The following is a 22,566-nucleotide window of genomic DNA, read 5'->3' on the forward strand; positions in this document are numbered from 1 at the left end:
CTGCCAGCTCAGTCCTGGAGGAGAGGAATCATCATCCCTTTCTCCAAAGGTTTCAGAAGCACAGGAAGTGGAAGATAAGAAGTGGAAAGATGGGTAGTGTGCATACATCTTCTTCAGCTGCTTCTTTTTCAAGTTGTGCTTCATGAAGTCCTACTAAATGTTTTGCTGAAAACAAAATAAAGAGCATAATTGTTCTCTAGTGATTTTGGGCTGTAAATGCATCTGTAATCTATCCTGACAGAAGCTGAGTTCCTGGCTTAGCTCACAGGGAACAGAATTTAATCACAGTTAGATTTATATTCTCTAATCCAAATTATCTCTATCAGCATTACTTTTGTTTCTAGTGACAAGTGCAAACGGGCAATCTGGTTGTAATTCTTGTAGTTTATAAGTTTTGCTCCATTTTTCTGCACATTTCTTAAAATATGATTATAATAATTAGGGAAACAGATTCAAGGATGTGTCAGTGACTTGATGGTCAGTCTGAGGACAATCTCATAGTATCTGCTGGATCTGGAAAGCACCTGGCTGATTAAGGCAGCTGTTGCTGTTAGTGGTGTCAGAGTAATTTTACCACTTTAAATTTTGAGGTAAACAGGCTGTAGAAAAATACCAAATAGCTCCTCTCATTAGGCATCTTCTTGTTTTTAGTGGGTTCTGACAATATTCCTGTTGAGTGAGCCCTTGATAAAGCATCTCACAGCAGCAGGTGCCTTCAGATCCATCAGAGAGTTATTTAGTATCCTGACTTGGAAGTCACTGAGTGCTTCACGTAATGCTGTTCTACCCTGTTTGCAGTGTCTGTGTGATGCTTGCTCCAGTGGAGCTGAGAGCTTCCTCCATCCCAGTCACTCCCACCTGGTGCTACTGGTTCTGTGGCCTGGCTGCAAGAGAGCTTGCTGTCAGCTGGGTGAGGGGACAGCAGCCAGTACTCCTGGCAATTCTCACTGATCACACAGCACCTGACAGAATGATCCCTAACAAGAGCAACTCAGAAAAATCACTGCTTTCCAAATGATTGCTTTCCATCATTACCATGAAAATAGCATCTAGGTGCAGGGTGCTTCTCTGGTGGGTGGGGTGTGTATTGGATGCTGTGGATGGTAGCAGTGCCTATGGCTGAGTAACCTGGGGACTGTGGGTCCAGAAATTCTCATCATCCTCACAGTGGTGGTAAAGGACACTCAGAACACCAGACTCAGAAGGAAGTTCAAATGTGCTGCATTTTAGATGGTTTTGCACTGAAACAAAGCGTGTGATCATCAAAGGCACAAGTCAGACCGTGTTCACTCAACAAACCACCAGACAGATTTTTGCTCAACATTTGGGTTTGGTGTTGCCTTTCCCAAGCATCACAAGCACATCATGCTGCTCTCAAAGGCCATTTAGAAGATTTTCAGATATCACTTTCCATCTCATATATGCCATTAATGTGAGGAAATTAATGGTGACTTTATGGGCACCGCTTATGCTCTGTGCAAGCAGGGTACCCCCACAGAACTGACCTGGCTTAGCTCCTTCCCACAGGCAAAAAGAAGTTCCAGTGCATCAACAGGCTCTCACTACCATGGGCATGAGCCCATACGTACTGGAGGACTAATATGTATCTCTGATGTATAATGTGCACTAATTGTGTTATGCTCTGATGGTAACTAATGAAACCAGATACAATCCAGAGATAAGTAGAGAAGGATCCCTGAGCTATGAGACTCCTCAAAATCCTCCTGTCCAGCTGATACTGAGCTCAGAGCATAGGAAACCCTGAGCAGCAATTAAGATGAGTAATGACTTTTCATGTTACTTCTTGGAAGAGAAGCAGAGCTGGCCACTGTCAGAGCTCACAGCAGTAGCCTGTGAAAATTTGTCTGCATCTGGTTTGTTCACAGCCAGATGGATTTCTTTCTGCTCGCTTGGGAATTGAGAAGACATGACAACTGTACAGAGCATCCTCAGGATTGTCGGATGTGGAACAGTTTGACCGTACCATGTCAGTACGTGAAGAGTAAGGTCACTGAGGCTGATATTTTTCCCTGCAAGAAGAGCTTTGAAGTGAAATGTGGGTTTGTGAAGCTGCTTTTAATTGACTGACCCTGACAGAGTGTCCAGGTGTGAGGCCATTACAAAGGAAATTGGGATAATGGGCCTTGTGTCCACTCATATCCTAGCACTGCAGCTGGGATAATTTTCCTGATTTTATTAGTGAGAGTGAGTTTTTGTGTTCACCGAAGCATGGAAAAGAGGGGAGGGGAGAGGAGGAACACAATGTCTGAGAATTACCACTTTTTCTATGCTTTGAAGAAAAACAGCAGATCTCCACCCTCTGGGGTTTTGGTTAGCCCGTTGTGATGCTGACCCTCTTCTTTGAACCCTCATCATGCGTTTGCTGTCCAAAGCAAAGGCTAATTAGCTCTGAAGAGTAATGTTCTCACTGCTGGTCTCCCCAGAGAGAAACCCCTCCCAGCCCCTCCGTGTTTTAGCACAGGGCTCCAGTGAGGCACTTGTCAGAGCACTTAACCAGCATTGCAGTAATGACCTCCCCAGCCTGTTAGGCCAGCACATCAACCAAGTGGCTTCCTTAACAAATAACATAAAACATTTTAGGGAAAGACTCAATCCTTTGTGACTGGTGCATGGATAAAATGGTTCTTACTGCACATTCCTCCTACACTTGTATTTCTAAACCTAAATTCTGCTCTAATGCAGTGCTTCTTTCTGCCCAGACTTGATCAGAAACTTCTATGCAATTATTTTCCATGCTTTTATAACACTAATAAAATGTTTCATTGTTGTGCTGCTGCTGAAGGGGCTGTGAGCAAGACAGAAATGAAGTGGTTTGCCTTGTCAAGGCAGTAAGAGAGCTGTAGTCAGATATGGACCCCAGAAGTGAAATTACTTTATCCAGGCTTAAGTATAAACATCTGAGTTATTTGTTGAGACTTGCTTTATAGTCGGAGGAGAGAAATTAGAGTGATTCATTTCATCCTGAGCTGAAAGGCTGCATTGGGTCAGATGAGAAGTGCCTGGGAAGCATCTCTTCCAGCTGAGTTATGAGGAATCTCAGGATGATGGGCTCCCCAGGAGATGACTCCAGTATTGACAGGGCTGGATGAAGTGAATCTCTCCAGGCTGGTTCTCTACCCCACACACAGGGCTTTGAAGCAGATACACAGATTTTATTTTCTTTTCTTGTTCAGGAAAGCTAAGGTGGGAAAAAGATACTCTCCGTGCTGTTGCCTGTATGACTATCCCAGTTTGGGCTTTTGTATTTCAGCTTGGCACTGGACCAACCAGTGCTGTGTGTGCTGGTAGTGGTGGCTGAGGGAAGAGGCTCTTTGTGGTGCATGGGGATGTCCCAGCATCCATGGGACCATACCAAAATGAAGCATTTTAGACCTTCACCTCAAGTGCTTCACCTCTGCCTTGGTGAAGCCGAACCTCACCTAATTTTAGGGGCTTGCCATCCAGGTGTCTTGCTCAGGCAGTCACTCCTGTCTCCTTGAGTCTTTGGAGCAGTTCATCTGGCCTGTTCTAGCTGCTGACTGAGGTGAGCTGAACCCCAAACCTCTGTCCCTGGACTGGCCTAAGGGTCAGTGAGGCGTGGATGTGCTGCCCCATGGAGTGACCTGCGTGGGACTGGAACTTGGCAGAGGTGACACCAGCAGAGGTGGTGCCTTTGGCATAGGTTTGCTCCTGGTTGCTGTTGCTGGGGCAGTGGATTTTGAAGGATAAGCATTTTATGAACCCACAGCAAGGCCACTTCTTCACATCTACCCTCCTCTTCTATATCCATAAACCAAATCTGTTCCTCAAACCCTATATCAAGATATATGGCATGGATAAACATGCAGCAGGGATCCAGGCAGAAAGATGCAGCTCTCATCTAACACCCAAGTTGCCATGGTTTCTGACAGAGCTGTCTTTTAGTACAATACTCTGTAGGTATTTTGCATTCTCCTTTTTCTCTTGGGATCGCATTGCAAGTGGAGACTTTTCCTACACAAAATTAATGTTTTTATCTGTTACCCAGCAAAATGATAGAGTAAAGGCTTTAGAGCAAAATCAGGGGTTTTTGTTTTATTTTGATGGAATGCTGAATCTGATTGACAAATAACAGTCCTCAGTGTAAAGATAATTCATTTAGGAAGTTAGGAGAAAAAGAAACTGGTGAAAGTGATATTTCTAACAATTCAGGGATACAACAAACAGCTTTAAATGGGGAGTTGGTCCTTGCATTACACAACTTATAAAGTTACCCCCATATGGAGCTCCCCTGGGCATTATGGTACATGGATTAATTGACTTTCTTTCTCTTTTTTATTATAAGACTCTCAAAAGCTCTTAAAATACACTCTGACTGATTGTTAACTGAAGTGATCAAGTGTTCACCAAAACCCAGGGTAGGTTTTAATTGTTTTCTCCACGTCCATGAGGGATGGATTTTACTCAGCAAAGCAAAGGCATTGTTTAAATTCAAGGTGAGGCAGAATAATGGGTTTAGAATTTATTTGAGTGCAGTGCCTACTAGTACCTTGTGGGGCCAGAGATGGAATAATCAGGTTTTCCAAACTGGTTGGCAGCAGCGCTATCTCTCAAGGGGCTGCCATCATTATTTAGCTTTGCTTTACACTACCTCTCTTAATGTCATTTTCATTGCTCCAGAGCTCCAGTTTTGTAGCTCTGCAAGTATTGTAGCTCACAGTGGGCTTTCTGAGTGCCCCAGGCAGAGGTACAGGCAGCACTTGCCACATCAGCGCGGCCACAAGGGACACGTTGTTGGTTGTTTTGCCATCCCCAGCCATGCATGCCACGTGCCACCAAAATACATGAGGTCAGGTTATTTCCTTGCCCAGCCTGCTGTCTTCGTCATCCACACTTGTGAAAGGCCTGAACTCAGTTAGTGAAATGAACTACCAGGTCACCATGGGGTCTGGTTGTTCAAGATCATTTCCACAGCTCTAATTTTGGTAAAAGTGGTGGCTGAGCTGTTGTTTAGGGCAGAACTTCCTCTACACCCATTGCATGGGAATGAGAGTACAACATTTCTCACTCTTGTAATTTACCCCTCAAGCCGTATTTAGTGAGTGCCATATTTGTGACTCACAGAGATGAGTCCATCATCATGTCCTCCAGTAAACTGGAGAGGCAAACCCAATCTGTTCACCAAGTATGGAGTGCTGACTCTGAGAGTACAACTTTTAGGCTTCCCATATGTCTTGCAGAAAAATTTTTTTTTATTGCATGACTTGGAGTACATTTTGAAATGTAAAAAGAATGGGCAATAACTCAACCAAATGAGTGTAGGAAATCTGTGTGCAAATTTCACATCTCCAGCATCTCAAGATGTTAACTCTAGTCAAAGAATCATGGAGTGATTTCTCTTGAAAGGACTTCAAAGCCCATCCAGCTCCACCCTTGCCATGGGCAGGGACACTTTCCACTACACCAGGTTGCTGCAAATCCCATCCAAACTGGCCTTGGACACTTCCAAGGAAGGGGCAGCCACAGCTTCTCTGTGCAGCCTGTGCCAGGACCTCACCATCCTCACAGGGAACAATTCCTTCCCAATATCCCATCTACCCCTGCCCTCTGGCAGTGGAAAGCCATTCCCCATTGTCCTGTCACTCCAGACCCTTGTCCAACGTCTCTCTCCAGCTGTCTTGGAGTCCCTTTCTAATCTCATGCAGAAATCAGAGGTCACAAGTAAGTTACTGAAGCCATTGGTAGCAAGCTGGGTATCTGTAACAGGGATTTAGCAGTGCAGTGAAGTGACTTTTCTGCAGGATTTCCCCTGAACTACAGTCAGAGCTGCAGCTGCAGTGTCAGTTGGAAGAGACAAGGAGAAAAGGCAGACAGATTTTAAATGATGACAGATGAGATTGAGAGCAGTGTGATCACTACCACCATAAAGGACATCAGTAGAGCAGCTTGTTTTGACTGGCTCATTAGGCATGCAAACCTCAGCATTGGGATGCAGCAGGGGGTTGAATATATTTAGTACCTTAAGTTACTGTCCTCATAAAATCTGCTCTTTTCTTTTGGACTTTAAACATCTGTCTACTGGGCCATTTTCACGTCTAAATGGAAGAAAATATTCACAGAATAATCCATCCTGTGGGCACTGAGCCACCAAGAAGAGAGGAGTGGAGTTAACCAGAAACCGATCGAAGAAAGAAATGTTACTGAATTTCTTCCTGTTATTTTGTTCCTCAAATATTAAGACCCACTTTTAGAGCAAAATCATCCTCTAGCAGTGCCTGAGAGAGTAGCCTTGACTGTTTTGTTTGATTTTTTTTTTTATACTGTGAATTCCTTCCAAGTTAATTTGCTATTATAACATCAGAGGGAAACTGCATTACAAAAAAATCAATGAATCAATATAGGTGATAAACTGTTTCTTCCAGAGGGGCTCCTGGAGCTGAGCTTGGCTTTTCTGCAAGACAAGCATCCAGATATCCTTCTGCAAAGGAAGAGGCTCTGGGCTTTGTCAGAGCGCACATCAGTCTCTGCACTGCAGTTATGACATTACACTTGGCAGAGCTGAATAAAACGTGAATACACATCTTCTGAAGACCAGATTCAGTGGGCACAGTGTCAAATCTCTAGATTCTGGAATGTTTTCATGGGATTAGCTGAAAGAAGTGAGATGTGGGTGTAAATCAGGGAATTTGGACTTTGTTCAGAAGTGAACAGGATTGATTCTCATTTATTTTTTGCTTGTTTTTCACTCTGGTGCTACAATGCCTTAACACTGGAGTAATTTTGTACCCTTTAAAGTATTTTTTACCTGAGAACTGGAAGAGTTCAAATGACACACAGATCTGGAAGCTTTTTTTTTTTTTTTTTTAATTTATTCATTCTCCTTCACTGCTCTTTGGTTACACCAGTATTTTGTCAGTGAGACTTTGTCCTTTTCCGTCTGTGACATGAGGAATGGGGTCACCTGGGGACTGTGCTTGAGATACCAACATCCTGCATCATCTTGCTCCGCACCCAGAGTTGCGTGACTCATGTTTGGGTGTATAAGGGAGCAATTGTGTAGAGATCAAATCCAGCATCTATTTATAAGTGCATGGAGTGACAGGACAAGGGGGGATGGTTTCAAACTGACAGAGAGTAGGTTTAAATTGGATATTAGGAAAATATTCTTTCCTGAGAGGATGGTGAGGCCCTGGCACAGGGTGCCCAGAGAAGCTGTGGCTGCCTCTGGATCTCTGGCAGTGCCCAAGGCCATGTTGGATGGGGCTTGGAGCAACCTGGGAGAGTGGAAGGTGTCCCTGCCCATCAGAGGGGGTTGGACTGGATGGAATTTAAGGTCCCTTCCAACCCAAACCATTCCATAATTCTACATAATCTTGTGCATGGCCTTCTCTTCCTTTGCTTAGATCTGCTGTAGGTGTGCACTGGTTCATACCACTTAGGGTGTTGGAATGATTAGAGACTCATTTTTATGTCTTTTTTACATAAATAAATAAATACCTACATACATACATACATAAATAAATAAATATGCTTAGACATAGGTAATTATGTGTGTATGAACACACTGTGCATATGCATGCACGTGCACACCCAGACACACACATATGTGTCCATCTAGGCAGACTCCTGACCATTGCAGGAGTTGATACAGGCACAGAGAGCAGATTAAAGCTTTAGGAGCTGAGCTGGCAGGGCTATTAATTTTTCACCAAAAAAAAAAAAAAAAAAAATCTTACATTAAAAATAGAAAAATCTCTGATGATAAACTCTGCAGTGGTGAAATTCAAAGCATATCATTTCACTGAGCTCCTTGATGTAGAAATCATTACTGCCACTCTGCTGTATGAAAGAAAAAAAAAAAAGCCTGTGCTGTTGCACCTGGTTTAGTTTCCAATTAATGTTGACAGAACAAGTATTTATCAAGCAGCCGAAAGCCAAGGTCTGGGAAGCATTGCAGAGGTAATGTATTTACTCATGAATACTGTACTTTATTCTGTAGTAGTACATGCCTTATTCATAACACCAAAGTCATGTCTATAATTAAATTTAGGTAAATACCCTTCCAACTGCAGCTGAAAAGCAATTTAGGAGCTGACTGAGGAACCTGGACTGGTGTGTCACGTGGGAGCTGCACTTCAGCTCTTGCTGTGAAGAACAGGCACCTCAGAAGCTTCTGGATTTTCAATTCATGCTTAGGATTAATGCAGTTATAGATCCATTCAGAGCCTTCCTAAACATTCTTAAAGAGTTTTTCACCAACAAGCAAAAACCTGGTATTATTTACTCTCCTGGGATGTGGAACACAGAGGCAGAGTGGCGTGGCTGAAGAGTCCCTATGCACAGCTGCTTACAGTCTGGAGCAGAAAGATGCAGCTTCTGATCCCTTCCTGAGAATCTCTTCAGAAAGAGAAGTAGCTGAAGGCTCTGAATCATGGAATCATAAAACCTTTGCATGGTTTATGTTAGAAAGGACCTTAGAGGCCATTCAGTCCAAGCCCCTGCCGTGGGGTTATGTCAAGGTGCTATAACCATTTTCAAGGCGCTTCTGTTCCAGCGTTTTTTGTTTAGTCCCTTCTGTTGGTGCTATATGGAGAATTCTCACAGCACAGATGCATGGGATTGGAGGCACTGCCCTGTGCACCAGGGCATCGTGATGGGTTTTCAGCCCTCAGCTGAGGCACCAAAGCTGTGTTGTGATGGGCAGAGTCACCATCTGGAGAGGCTTTTCCTCCAGTCATGGGAAGCATGGAGCAAGAGATCCCAGCACAGGCTGTGTGCCAGGCCAAAGTGTGGAGAGCAGGTTTTTTTTTGGCAAAAAAAAGAGGGTTTTCTTCAATTTCTTTTTATGGCCAAGTCACCCTAAGAGTGAAAGTACTATCAGTCAAAAAAATCATTTCAGAAAACAGTTATTTGAGTTGATGGTACCTGTATAAACAGAGCTGCATTTTGGAATGAAGCAGCACAAAAGTCCACACAGTGCAACGGTGTATTACCTGTAAATGGGATGTGGTGCTCTCTCATCTTCCAAACCTGGGGACCAAGTCCTGCCTCATAAGAAAAATATGATTTGTTTTTCCTCCCCCTCCTCCAGCAGGCATATTCCTGTCTTCCCAGCACCACGAGGGCTGACAGAGCATCACTGGGCTCTGTTCACACAAATCCATGTGTTTCCTATCAAAAAGGAGGTTCATTGGCAAGGCTCAGGGGGCACCTTGCCAAAAACCTGGCCAGGGCATTACAAATCATTCACTTTTTTTCTGAGTTTGAGGTGGACAGTAATTCACCCTGAATAGGGATGAGCTGGTAAATCCCCACTGCTGTGGAAAGCTTCTATCTTGTGTAATATTTACTAGATGTTTGGCCATCCAAAGTATTTCTTTGCTTTACCAGACAGGGATGAGATAATAACATTTCCTGTCCTTAAAAGCCCTTTTAAAACCACAGTTGATATCATAATTTATTTTCCATGGCTGGAAGGGGTTTGATTGCTTTTAGTGCAGTCACATTTTTATGTACTTCTAGAAATGAAGTGACTTAAAAGGACTCCCTTGGGAGCAGCCAGGGGCTTAAGGAAGAATATAGTTTTCGTTGGTAAAACCAAAAAAATATCGCACAGACCACTGGGGTCCCAGCGTGGAGCCTCTCTGGCTCCTGCCCTGCTCACTGCATCCCCTGCTGTAGCATCCACATGTGCCTGGGGCACCTGCAGGATCAAGTATTTGCTGATCTGAAACAGAAATGGTATTAAAACTTCACACTTTTGCATCATGTGTGCTTTGTGTCTCTGTGGAGAGTCTTCTTGCATCTTTGAGAAAATCCAGCCATGTTGAACTTGCACAGTTACAATATGGAAATCTATAAATGTCTGAAGGTTTAAAAATGTCAGTAAAATCACCTTTAGCAGCAGAAGTTATTGTCTATTTTATTATATTTTGCCTTGAACAGGACTTGGTGCGTAGTTCAGTTAATTTGCTGTGGTTGTCAATCTGTTGGGGCATTGCCAGAAGGGTTTTTTTTTCTGGAAAAGCTGGAGAATATGTTTAGAAGGAGTTTTACAAAGAACTAAAGTTGTTTCACTCCATGGGACTGTCCACAGGGTAGTGAGTGCAGGTGTAATTTAAAGGATATTTAATTCAAAGTGTGGATATTTTAAATATGGCATTTTCTAGTGGCTTCAGGTTGGTTACATGCTTTGTAAATGTGGTTCTCCTCTGCAAAATGACTATAAAAGTAACACTGCAGCTTTCATGACATTGTACCTCTGGTGTTTCTAAATTTACATCTGCTCACAGAAAAGATATTGGGGTTTTTTTTTGCTGTGTGCCAATGTCTAAGGGGCTTTGAGCTGTCAGTGATCACCAGTAATAAAGGATGCAATTAATTGTTGGTTTACAAGTGATAATTCAGCGAGCTCCATTTCCCAAAGCTGGATGTGATTGAAGGATTAGCATTTTTGTCCTCAAAAGTTGTTTTGTTGGTGTAATAAGGAGTACTAACATACTTTTTCTTCTGATTTTAGGAGTGGCCACACACTGCTTGCCTTCTGGTTTTCCCGACAAGAAGGAAAATTAAATAGACAGCAAACAATTGAACTGGGACATCACATTCTCAAAGCACATATTTTTAAGGTAACAAAAATTCAAATGAAGGTTTACACCAATCTCATCTGCAGCACTGGCAGCACTCGGTCTCGTCTTGTCGTGGGGTTGGTGTAAGAAGTGTGATTGCTTGAGGCTGCTGAAACACCTAGAAGTGAGCTTTAGAAAATCAGCCATGGTATCTAAGAAATCCTTAAAATTAAACCCTCCTTCAGACAGTAAATTCAGCAGATAGCCTTCTTACCTAAAACTGCTCTTCTACCAAAAGTTGCTTCTTGCCCTGAAAGATAAGTACCTGTAGCAGCATATACAAAAAAGGAAATCTTTTAAAAGGAGCGGTTTTGGAGAATCTAATGCAAAATTTAGGTTGTAACAGTAAAATTTGATGGTTGTTGAAATTGGCTGATTGGTCCATCTTACTCTTCACACAGACATTTAAGACCTGGGCAACTGAAAGGCAAACTTGGATGTGAGTATCAATATGACCCATAAACTAAGTATCATTCTTCCTGCTGGCCCAGGCACCAGAAGGTGGGAATGAGAGGGTGTATTTGTAAGGTCACAGGAAATACAGATTTTCTTACAACTGTTAGGACCTGTGGGTGCTTAACACTAGTAAAAAACAAGGCTGTATTTTCATCTGGTCTCTATATGATTTTATAGACTTGAGGGCTTTGCCACTCCAGCTTCTGCTCCTAGAGCAAATATGTGATTTCTGCTTTGTGTCAGTTCTTTTGGATTCATTTGTTGTATTCCCTATGCCAAATTGACCATCAGGTGTAGCAGCAAAGTCTGCTTGTTTGGGAAGATGATGGCTGGAGCCAAAGGGAAGACCCCCAGATTGCTGCATTATCCCTCAGGGTATCAATTTCACATTTTCAGTTACATCCCCAAAGCCAAATTCAGCCCTGAGTTTACTGTTCAGCTGCATTTACGTCTGAAACTGGTTCCAAACCTTCTTCATTTCACATAGTCCATAGTGAGAACCATTAACAGGGATTCAGACTCTGAGCAAATGACAACTTTCATTAAGTAGACAGGTTTCCAATAGGTTCCAGGTTTAATTGAGCAATATTTACAATAGTAGAAAATGCCAATTAGTATATGACAAATGTCAGTCCACCCTTCTGTTCCTCATCACTCAGCAAAATCCTTCGGTTTACAACATTGCAGGAGGACCAGCATCACAGTGACTGATAAGCATAACAGAACATTGTTTGCAAGCACTACAAAGTTTTGAAGGTGTTTGAATTAGCCAGATTAAAAATTGTAACTTAGTATTTTGCTTTTCCTTGAATAAATTTATTTTTACTGCTTATTTTAACAAGTATTTACTGAGAATTTGTGAGTGTTTACTGAGTGAAACAAGAGCTGCAGCAGTTTCTGAAGGAGGCTCCTCTAGGCTTCAATATTGCAGACCATGTTTAAGAGTTCAAGCATTCTTTAAAGAAAATATTTCCAAGAGTGCATGCACAGACTCTTTACAAATTGTTACCGACTGTATTTGTTTCTAAACAAGCATTTTTTCCCATTCAGGCCTTTCATTCTGGCTAATCTTTTGCTGAAGCCATTTCCAGTGTAGCATTGGGCTTTCTGCCAAGTAGGGAGCATGTCAGGTCATCAGTTCAGGGTGTTTTTGGTCAAGTTGCCATGTTACAGTAGCAGACACAAAGATCTTTCTGCAGACACAAAGATCCTAATTTTGAAGGCATTTATGGAGGTCTGGTGGCATTATAATTCCATTTTATGTACCTATCAGGAAGCCAGGAGAATATTAGACTGGAGCTAAAGCATTTTGACCAGCCAGGGAGTACTGAGAGCTAGGTATAGAGCCAAACTTCGCTAAAGCAGAGCAGAAAATGTATTTATCCTTCTCTGGTCCTTCCTAGTTTGAATCCACTGGTACTTTAGCAAGGTGATGATGGAACACTTGTAATTTCCAGGTGTAAAAAAATGAAAGTGGTGCAGAGTTCTGACCTGACACATGGGTGGGAAGACATTTTCACGTTCCCATCTTTACTTGCTGGCTGAGATCTGATGGTTTTGTATTCTCTTTTAAACACAAACATCCTCAAACAGTTTAGGGGGAAGAAAAAGTACAAATGTTTTAGTCTTTTAAATCAGTTGCCAATCTTAACAGGAGCCTACAGGAAGCCAACTTGAAAAGCCTGTCATGGAATAAAAGGGCACAAAGAGAAATGTGTAGCTGTGACACAAGCAGACCCAAACTTCAGGTTGATGTATGTTTTGCAAATCAGCCAAAGAGAAGGCTTGAATTTCATCCTAAATTAAAGTGTCAGTAATACAGAAGTGGGTGATGCTTGGAGCAACCTGGTCTACTGGAAGGTGTCACTGCCCATGGCAGGGGGATGGAATGAGATGGGCTGTAAGGTTCCTTCTAGCCCAAATCAGTCTGAGATTCTGTAAGGTGCCGGTGGCCAAATAGCAGAAAAGGTGATAAGGTGAAAATTAAAGATGCTGACAGACAGAACAGGAAAAACCAACTGATTGAACACTGGGGTTGTGAGGGCTGGCAAAAATGTTCAAATTATCAGGCCATACACTGGTCTCATGTTGGATGGTCCCAATCAAGTGGGAACCACTGATGGTATTTTGGTTTGATGTTGTATGCAGCTGGGATTTGTTTTTGCTGAAGGATTCACTCTGCTCCACAGTTCTGAAGAGGGAATTAGAAAAGGAAGATACAAGCTGTAAAATGAGAAATAGGGCAGGCTTTTGCCTGAATGGTAACTGAATGATAATGGTGTTGAATGTACTTTTTCTTTAAAGGATAAATGTCACCTTTTATGTCTTGCATTAATATCTAAGTGTGTATATATATATATATATATACATACATACATATATATGTTTGTGTGTATTCTAATGCAACAGTTAAGATTTCTGTAGCATCTGTGATTATCTTCAGAGGGCTATTCTCAAATTAGCTACCCTTTTCCTTGATCCTGATGGTGATTCAGGCAGCTTATTTATGGGCTTGATAGTAGTTACAACTGTTTTTAAATTGTTTTAACTGTTTATTGTAAAATTGCTTTCCCTTTCCAATTTCACCATCTTGAGTTCATGAAATTTTATATTGACTTCTAATGTCCTGCTTTGTGTCATTCATTTCAAAGCAGCATTTAACAGCGGCTCAGATTCCTGAGCTCTTTTTCCCACAGCACAAACAGGTATTTTTCTTGGTTTAGTTCTCGGAATTTTAAAGAAATAAGTACATGGAGTTGTTATTTGTTAGAGCCTGTCTAATCTATTGCTTCTTTTGGTGATTGAACTGTTTCAAGTGAAAAATCTGTTGATGGCTAGGGCAATGCTGCAGATTATCTTTCACACAGAGGAATTAGAGGTTGCAGCTGAGTTCAGCAATGGGTTGGGATGATGATTCCCACACATCTTCCTTCAGAGGAAACAAATCCCACCTTGTGCTGCTGGTTTTGTTCCACCAGCATCATTCCAGTCACAGACCCTGGAACTGGGACCCTGCTGCTTTGCAGGGTTGGAGGTGACCACCCGGAGTGCAAGAAAGCAGAAATCAGGGTTTGCATGTAAACCAGAATTAAATGTGCGTTTAAAGATGCCTGTGCAGTTTCCATGGAATCAGCAGGCTTTCATGGGAAATCGGTAGCAGAGCAGCAGCATTCAGGGCATACTCACGGCATGGCTCCTGCTGGAGTCGCCATCCCATCCGTCTGCTCTTCCATCCAGCTGATCTCTCCCATCTGCTGGCTATGGAGAAATTATGGCTCCTTCCACAGGAGGGAGAAACCTGTTTAACTATGCTCTGCCAATTAGGGATGCTGGGAAATATGTCAGACTTTTGATATATTATGTATAACCTGATTGTGGACACCAACTAGAAAAGTTGGAAACAATCTGCTATAAGATACCAGGGCTTACTGCTCCAGACTGTGGTTGAAAGTTCCTGAATTTGTCTGATTGTGAGCAGATACTGTGTACTTCATTTAAAAAAAGGAAAAAAAGCAGCAGTTTGTGCTCCTTAACATGGCATTTTGTGAGGGTGTTGAATGGATCTGGTTCCTCACAGTTAAATCCTGACTTTCCTGGACCTTGGAGATGGCTGCATTACCATTGCAAGTAATTTTCTGCAAGCTTATTAATTGATTGTGAAGGTCAGATATGTCAAATTGTCACATTATCTTAGGTGTAATCGCTATTGTCCTGTAACTCCTTGGAAGTCCAGAGACCCAGAAGGCTCTGCCCAAGGTAACTGAGCAGATTTGTAAGCTTGGATCTAAGTTACTTTCTTTTTCAGGGTCTGAGTAAAAAAGTTGGGGTGTCTTCCTCCATCCTGCAAGGTCTTTGGATCTCCTACAGTACTGAAGGTCTTTCAATGGCTTTGGCGTCTCTGAGAAACCTCTACACACCAAACATAAAGGTATTGGAGGAGGAGGGGGAGAGCTGAGGGGTTCAGAATTCACACAAGAAGCTCCAGCAGTGGGCAGTGACCATGCAGACTATTCTGTGGAGCCGTGTCCAGTGTCCTAGCCAGGCTGAGGCTGAGCAGCTTGCTGGGTGTTTGTCCTGAGCTGAGGAGAGGCCTTTAGTCAGCTGAGATTCTCTTTACCATTCGGGGTAGTTCATCAACTCCGCTACTTAAACCAGGGAACTCCTTTTAGTTGCACTGAGCATACAGTGAGTTTGTACCTGTGCAAAATGGGATTTTTCCTTCCCAAAGATGTGGAATGCAACAACTGGTGTTGGAACTTGACATGTAAAGGGCTCTGGCTTAGATAGGCATGAGTGCTGAGGTGACACCAAATCCAACAGTGCTCGTGTGCTGGTTCAGGCACTTCCTTTGCGGTGGTGAGATCTCTGTGCTGACTTAGGTGAGCCCATCTCTACAGCAGAAAGGACTGCAGACAGAGATACAGGTTTTCTCACATGGAAGGATGTTTATCCCAGGTCCTTCCCACCCAGGCAAGGTGAGTTCAGTGTCTGTCCCCATGTCCTTTCCTTGTCAATCTCCAGCATCAAGTGTTGCCTTTTCCACTGGTGCCAAGTGCAAAGGGAGCTATGCAGTGGGACAGCCAAACCAGCCATAGAGAGGAATCCCATGGGAAGGGTGCTGAATACAGCTCTCTGTAGCTGTGTGTTTTGATTCCCGATCCCCACCATGTCCCCAGCTGCTGCAATGGGGCTGGAGTGACCTTGTTCCAAGACAAAGGATGGCTGCACCCTTCAGACCATTTCCTAGCCACTTGGGAAGTGATTAAACCGCTCCGTCTGCATCATATGGGACCATCTATCGGGCAGATGTTTTTACTCAGCATTTTATGTCTTTGCTGTTTGCTTGGACATGTGCCAAGGGCCCTGGTTTCTGTTGCGGTGTCGCCCTGATGATCTCCTGTCTCTCCGTGAAGCTCAGCCAACAGCTCTCCCTCCCTGTGCAGGTCAGTCGGTTGCTGATTTTAGGAGGTGCAAATGTGAATTACCGGACGGAAGTTCTGAACAACGCCCCCATTTTGTGTGTCCAATCTCACCTGGGATACGCAGAGATGGTGGCTTTGCTCCTGGAGTTTGGGGCCAACGTTGACGCTGCTTCAGAGAGTGGCCTGACCCCGCTGGGCTACGCAGCTGCTGCCGGATTCCTGAGCATTGTGGTGCTGCTGTGCAAGAAACGGGCCAAGGTAAAGAAACCATATCGCTCAAAAGCTGATCTAACCTGTGCCACGTCTGCTCAAGGCTGGATAGGAGCTGCCAGCAGGACAGGGAACACTTTCTAGGGAGCATCCTCCAGCAGATGAGGCCAGGAGGCTGCTTTTGGTGTTGTTTTTTCTGCTAAAATGTAGTGGGTTTAAAAGTCCCACATTGACACCAACTCCTGAGAGTAATTGGTGTCTGGAATTCAGGTCTGAGGTAGGAGCTGCCTAGTGACACTGTGCTGGTGACCTGTATAAGGATGTTCTGGTGAAATCCTTGAACCTCACAAGGTTAAAATGGCAACACTGCTTTTCCAGCACAAAACATTCTTTAAATATCTCCGTGAGACACATTTTCCAAAAATTTTCATCAGACTTGTCCTAGAAAAATCCCCTTTGTTTAGCTTTGTGATGAGTGTTTGGAGTTTTAATTGTATATAATGAGTCAAGTAGAAATACTTTGTTGAAGAAGAAGATTATGCTGATTTTTGAAGTGGAGCCTCCTGGAAACAATTTGTGGTTTCTCTATATCTTTCATTTCAGTTCAAAAGGCAAAATATGGGTTTGTGTAGTTTTGGTATGGGTGTCAGGATGACTGAGGGACTGTTTAGATCTTGCTGGGTTTTGTTGTCTGTAATAATGTGAGGATGGTATGAAGGAAAGAAGGAATTTTGCTTTTGTTGCATATTTTGAGAGAATTTAGTGACAGAAGTCCTGCCGCTCATACTTTTCCTTGAATATCCCTAACAGTACTGAGGAAATAGCCCAAAACACAGTTTGGTGTAGTCTGAAGACCGATATTTGAAGAAAATTGCAGTACTGATTACTGCAGGAGTTGAGAAAGGAGAAATACTGATATATGATTAATGTGAATGTGTTATAATATATGAAATATTTCTCATATGTATTATATAACTGTAATTTACGTCAGGCCCTGGCACAGAACAGCTGTGGCTGCACCATCCCTGGCAGTGTCCAAGGCCAGTTTGGACAGGCCTTGGAGCAACCTGGGACAGTGGGAGGTGTCCCTGCCCTGGGGCAGTGGAGTGGAATGAGATGGTGTTTAAGGTCCCTTCCAACCCAAACCATTCTGTGATTCTGTGAAAAAATATGTTAATATAATAATTATTTGTTATTTTTCTGATAAATAGTACACTGCAGAACGCAGAAGAGGTTAACCTGAAGGAGAATGATAACTGACCTGCCTTTCTTGTTTTCTCCAAGTATCCCTGTTGGGATAGTATCTAGAAATCCCAGTTGATGTATTCAGGCATCCCCTGAATACTGGAAACCATGCCCCATAATACAACCAAATAAGTTCCTCCAGGGCTGTCAAGCACTGTTTCTGATTCCTATTGATTGTGCCTGCACGGGGTTCACGTTACGGTGTCTGACTGTAGGCTGAGACACTTCTGGGACTCTCAGAAGAACTGATAACCTGGAAAACTGGTTTTCCTTTTGTAGATATTGCTAAAGGAGACAATACCAGTGTGTATGATTCCAATGCACAAGAAAATTTGGATGCTGGACTTCAGGACACAAAGGAAAAGATATTTTGTAGTCTTTAAGTCTGAAGAAAATGTAAGAAACCTAAAAAAAAGTAATGATATCTTTCCCAAAGCAAACATTTGTGGCCAAGATAATGCCAGAGCCTGAGACCTTGCTTTGGAAATGTTTGTTTTCTGGTCATGGAAGTGATAGTTTACCAGAAAAATGTACATTTTGCACATGTGGCATTATTTTGAATTCAGGATTGAAAACTCCAAAGAATCAAGATGTGTTGCTCATGATTTTAATTGTATTTTGTCATCTCTTTTCAAGGTGGATCATTTGGACAAAAATGGGCAGTGTGCCCTGGTCCACGCCGCTCTCAGGGGACACTTGGAGGTGGCGAAGTTTTTGATCCAGTGCGACTGGAGCATGGCCGGGCAGCAGCAGGGAGTGTTCAAGAAGAGCCACGCAATCCAGCAGGCCCTGATTGCCGCTGCCAGCATGGGCTACACTGAGGTAGGACTGACTCTGCCTCTGCAGAGAGGAAAACCAAAGCTTGGCCCTTTCCTGCCCACTCACCAAAGGACGTCTGGAGGTGGAATCCAGAGTACTCCTGTCCTGCTCTTCCTCCCTGTCCTGTCCCAGTGTTTACAGATCCCTTGGCAAACCCTGTGGTCTGGGCAGCCATCCAGGAGAGGAAGAGTAACATGCCTTTAAGATGTCAGAATAAACTTCTGGAATAAACTAAGCAGGGATAAGATGGCTGGACACATGTTGCCTACACTGCTCCTCCATCATGGGTGGGGAGTGTGAGAACATGTAACTTTGGACTGTGTGTCAGGAGAGAGAAGAGACAGAGAGCTTCCTCCTGCCATCCTGACAAAGATTTATGATGGGGAAAATGATATATAGAATAATTTAGGTTGGAAAAGACCATTAAGGTCATTGAGTCCAACCGTTAACCCTGTGCCAACCCACCACTGCCATTAGTCCCCTCCACAGAGCTCCAGCAACTCCTGGCAGCCCCGTTCCTTCTTCTTTCCTTGAGGATGAGTTTATTTCCTACCAAATACCTCCTCTCTGCCTCACATCCTCCAGGAGTTGCATCCACTGCACACACCAGGTCATCTCCAACAGAACAGACACAGTTATGGGGAACTGACTCTACCAAATCTCATCATGTGCTGTCATATCAAGACACTTGGATGGTTTTTTTGCTTGTACAGGGAAGCGTGTTCAGTGATTAATCTCAGGAAGAATATTTCCTTGATCTCAGGGTGCCAGGCAGAGACTGTTCCCTTCCCTCTGTATATTCCAAGCAGCTCATGTGATGGTGTCTGCAGTTCCTGTATAACACATTTGAGTTCATGATCTGACACATCTTTTTGTTTTAGATCGTTTCCTACCTGCTCGATCTTCCAGAAAAAGATGAAGAGGAGGTAGAGAGAGCACAGATCAACAGCTTTGACAGTCTTTGGGGAGAGACAGGTGATTTCTGTAGAAGCTGTAGCTTCCCTTCCCTTCCCATCCCATGTCCTGGGTAGCTCTGACATTCCCAGCCTGCCTGTTTCCATCTCTGTTGTGCCACACCTCTGCCTTCAAAAATGCCAAAAGCTGGACTAACCAGACATCCAGGAGCTTCTCAATCAGAGAGGGGTTTCTAAGTAACTGGGACAATTGGGAATGTGGATTTGTGATTGACAAATCACACACAAACTGGGAAGCCATCTCAAAGGAATATGCACTTACACACTAAAATTAGTAGTAGGTAAGTTGGGAAAACGTGCAAGAATGAGCCAGCCACCAAACTGAGAAACCTTTTGCGCACATGAAACAAGTCAATAAGTTCATATGAAACTCAAGACTGTCTATCACATAACAATTACTATTTTCCCAAAAGTAACTAGAGAGTTTAAATAAATTTGGAAAGAAATGCAGGTTTCCACCTAAAAATAGCAATTTGCTCTGAAATTCGAATATTGGCTTGTCTGGGTTTTGCCACTTGTTGCTCATATCTCATCTTCCACAGAGCAGAGCCGAGTGCCTGGCTCGATGATATCAGCCTGATATCATCCAAATGGCAGTGCCAAGTGACATCATAAGTTTAGGAATTGCTGACAGCACACTATAGCCAACTCCAGATGGAGTATTTCCCCCTGGGACAAAACTAACATCAGAACCCAGCAGAAAAGTGTCTGAGTCACTTATGCTATCTCCGTCAGAGTTGGAGGTGCAAAAAACATCTCTATCAAACTGTTTGTCTTGCTGCCAGGCCATGAAACAGATACAGGTGCTGGATAGGAGCAGTTTAATGATTCCTTCCCCAGGTAAAGTTGTTTTTTCTACAAGAAAACACAGCAGCAGCAGAAGCAGAATACGCAGGTCCCTGGTGGAGGAGGGCATAATTTGACATTGCTCACTGACGGAGATGGGCACATCCACACTTGAACCCAATCTCAGGCTGTGTTTGAGCTGTTTTGAGAAACACAGCAGTTGTTGTGTGGTGTTTATGCCAAGACTTGGTTATTGCATGGTGAGTAGTCCTTCTGGCACTACATCCTCATGGAAAAGCTGCAAAATGTACAAAAAATCCTGTTTACCAGTGCAAGATTCTGGTTGCTGTTCCTTGGCTGGGCTCCGTGAACTCACCTTGGTTGTGCTGGACCATGGGAGCTCTTCAGCAGACAGTAGAACTTCAAACCAGCCCGTTTTCATCCTCCTTAGTTCATCCTGGAGGAACAAGGTCTGGCTGCTCAGTAGCAGAGGAGCTTTGGAGCTTCCCTTGAGCTGGAGCTGCAAAGGACAGGCTGGAGCCGTGTACCTGCCAGCTCCTTGGACCCCGAGGAAAGCAGAAAGATGTGTCACTGCAGGCAGAAGGGATTGCAAGAGAAAGTGGAGAAATTGTGAATCAAATTACCCTGTTTCAGTAAAGTCTTCTCCAAAGAACATTTCTTAACAAACACCAGACACTGGAGTGATTTATGTTTTCATTGTTGCAAACATAAGTAATTTTGAAGTAAAATACCTCAAATTAACCTGCAGCATTGCGAGTGGAGGCAGGTTTAGAAGTAGAACCCAGCAGTCCTGCATGCCCATCCTTCTGCCTCCTTCTATATTTGTAGCTTACATTTAAAACCCACATGGATCTGATTATAGATTTTGCAGAATGTTCTGCTTGTGGCAGCAAAGCGATTTTTCTTTTAACTCTTGTTGTCTCTCAACCCCAAGAGAAGAAAATTCAGCCATAATATGGAAGAGGATTGAGAATTAATTAAATCCGCCAGCATTAACAGTGTTGCAGTTGGAAACCCATCAACACCTTGTAATCAGCCAACCCACAGAAATGTACTGCAAAGAAAAAACAAGCGACATCAGTCAGAAATAGACTCCCACCTTCTGCTCCAACTCCTACCAGAAGCAGCAGAGCGTGGAGCCAGTGGAGCTGTGTTGAAGTGCACAGAAAGTTAGGGAGAGGGAGGAACCAGAAAGTCTAAAATTAATACTGAAATAAGTCACTGGCAGGTCCTGAACTTGGAACTATTTTCAGATTGAATATGTGTTCTCTAACTCAACCACACCTCTGAGTTAACAGAGCACATTTTGTCAGAGAAGGAGCTCTCAGATGTTGCTTCTACCCACCTGTAATATCATGAGCATATGAAAATGAGAGATATTTTTGGGTTTGCACAAAAACCCTGGCTGGTAGGATCAGCCCTGGCCAGAAACAAAGCCCAGAAATAGTGTTTTTCTTGGAAAACAGGTGAACAAATCCATCCTATTTTGCTTTCCAGGTGCTTCCCTGGTTTCAAAGATCTACAGACTAAAGTGGGATATGGAAAATAGAAGTAATTTATCTGGATCTCACTGCTCTGTGCTTGTTTGGACAAAAGAAAGCCACAAGAGTGGCTGACATCAATGGCTGGCAGGATCTGTTAGTGCCTCCTGCTTGATCCCCCACTTGCTCCCTTGTAGTCATGGTGGGTGAGGCAATGACAGGTTGCAGGTCTTGTCAAGTACCTGAAGACCTGTATTTTCTCTGGATATTGTCCCCCTAGTAAGATACATTTGGCCTCACAGCCTATGGCTTTGGCAATGGGGAAAACAGTAACAGATTCACAATTGCATTTCTTTGCAGCTAAATCTGAACTTCAGTCACATTTGAACCTCAGACACCCCTTGAACCTCAGTCACAAATGCCTCTAGATTATTTTATACTTACTGGGGTTCTCATCCCATTTCAGTGTGACTTGCAGAAAACCATAAAATCTGATTTTCTCGAACAGCCTAATTCCATGACATTATGTAAACTTTTCATGGAAGAGTTGACCTTGAGGTAACTAAAATGACAAGAGTTGAAAGTGTACCAATCCAGCCCATTTCCTTTGTTCATTTTGCCTGCCATGAGACAGGTTTGGCATTTCAGGCCCCATCACTTTGGTATCCAGCAGAAAGACCCGTTTCCAGATAGAACACTCCACTGAGCATGTGGCTCTTCCCCTGACTGCTTTCCTCTCTCATGTAGCTCTGACGGCGGCAGCGGGGCGCGGGAAGCTGGAGGTGTGCAGGCTGCTCCTGGAGCAGGGAGCCGCAGTGGCGCAGCCCAACCGCCGCGGAGTTGTCCCGCTCTTCAGCGCCGTCAGACAGGGCCACTGGCAGGTCAGTGGGGTCCTCACACCCTGGGGTGGCCAGAGATGGTGGGTCAGGCCATCCCTTCTGTCTTGCTGGAATAGGCATGGAGAAAACAAGCCCCAGCTCTTTAGGGGAATGGCCAGAGCAAAAAGAAGTGTTACTGATGCTTCTATCACCCCAAGCTCTGGCTG

The 22,566-nt window shown here is 43.5% G+C and overlaps 1 protein-coding gene across 1 annotated transcript in view; it reads left to right on the forward strand.

Moving 5' to 3' along the window:
- The window catches only part of TANC2 (tetratricopeptide repeat, ankyrin repeat and coiled-coil containing 2), a 161,556-nt gene that overhangs the window by 120,316 nt on the left and 18,674 nt on the right, over nucleotides 1–22,566 (forward strand). Inside the window, exons 18-23 of the mRNA XM_058857940.1 lie at nucleotides 10,499–10,607; nucleotides 14,869–14,991; nucleotides 16,007–16,243; nucleotides 18,077–18,262; nucleotides 19,141–19,234; nucleotides 22,269–22,402. Of these exons, the coding sequence (XP_058713923.1) occupies nucleotides 10,499–10,607; nucleotides 14,869–14,991; nucleotides 16,007–16,243; nucleotides 18,077–18,262; nucleotides 19,141–19,234; nucleotides 22,269–22,402 (883 nt within the window). The remainder of the gene's footprint in view (nucleotides 1–10,498; nucleotides 10,608–14,868; nucleotides 14,992–16,006; nucleotides 16,244–18,076; nucleotides 18,263–19,140; nucleotides 19,235–22,268; nucleotides 22,403–22,566) is intronic.

This window comes from Poecile atricapillus, chromosome 27 (assembly GCF_030490865.1).
Source record: "Poecile atricapillus isolate bPoeAtr1 chromosome 27, bPoeAtr1.hap1, whole genome shotgun sequence".
Lineage (NCBI taxonomy): Eukaryota > Metazoa > Chordata > Aves > Passeriformes > Paridae > Poecile > Poecile atricapillus.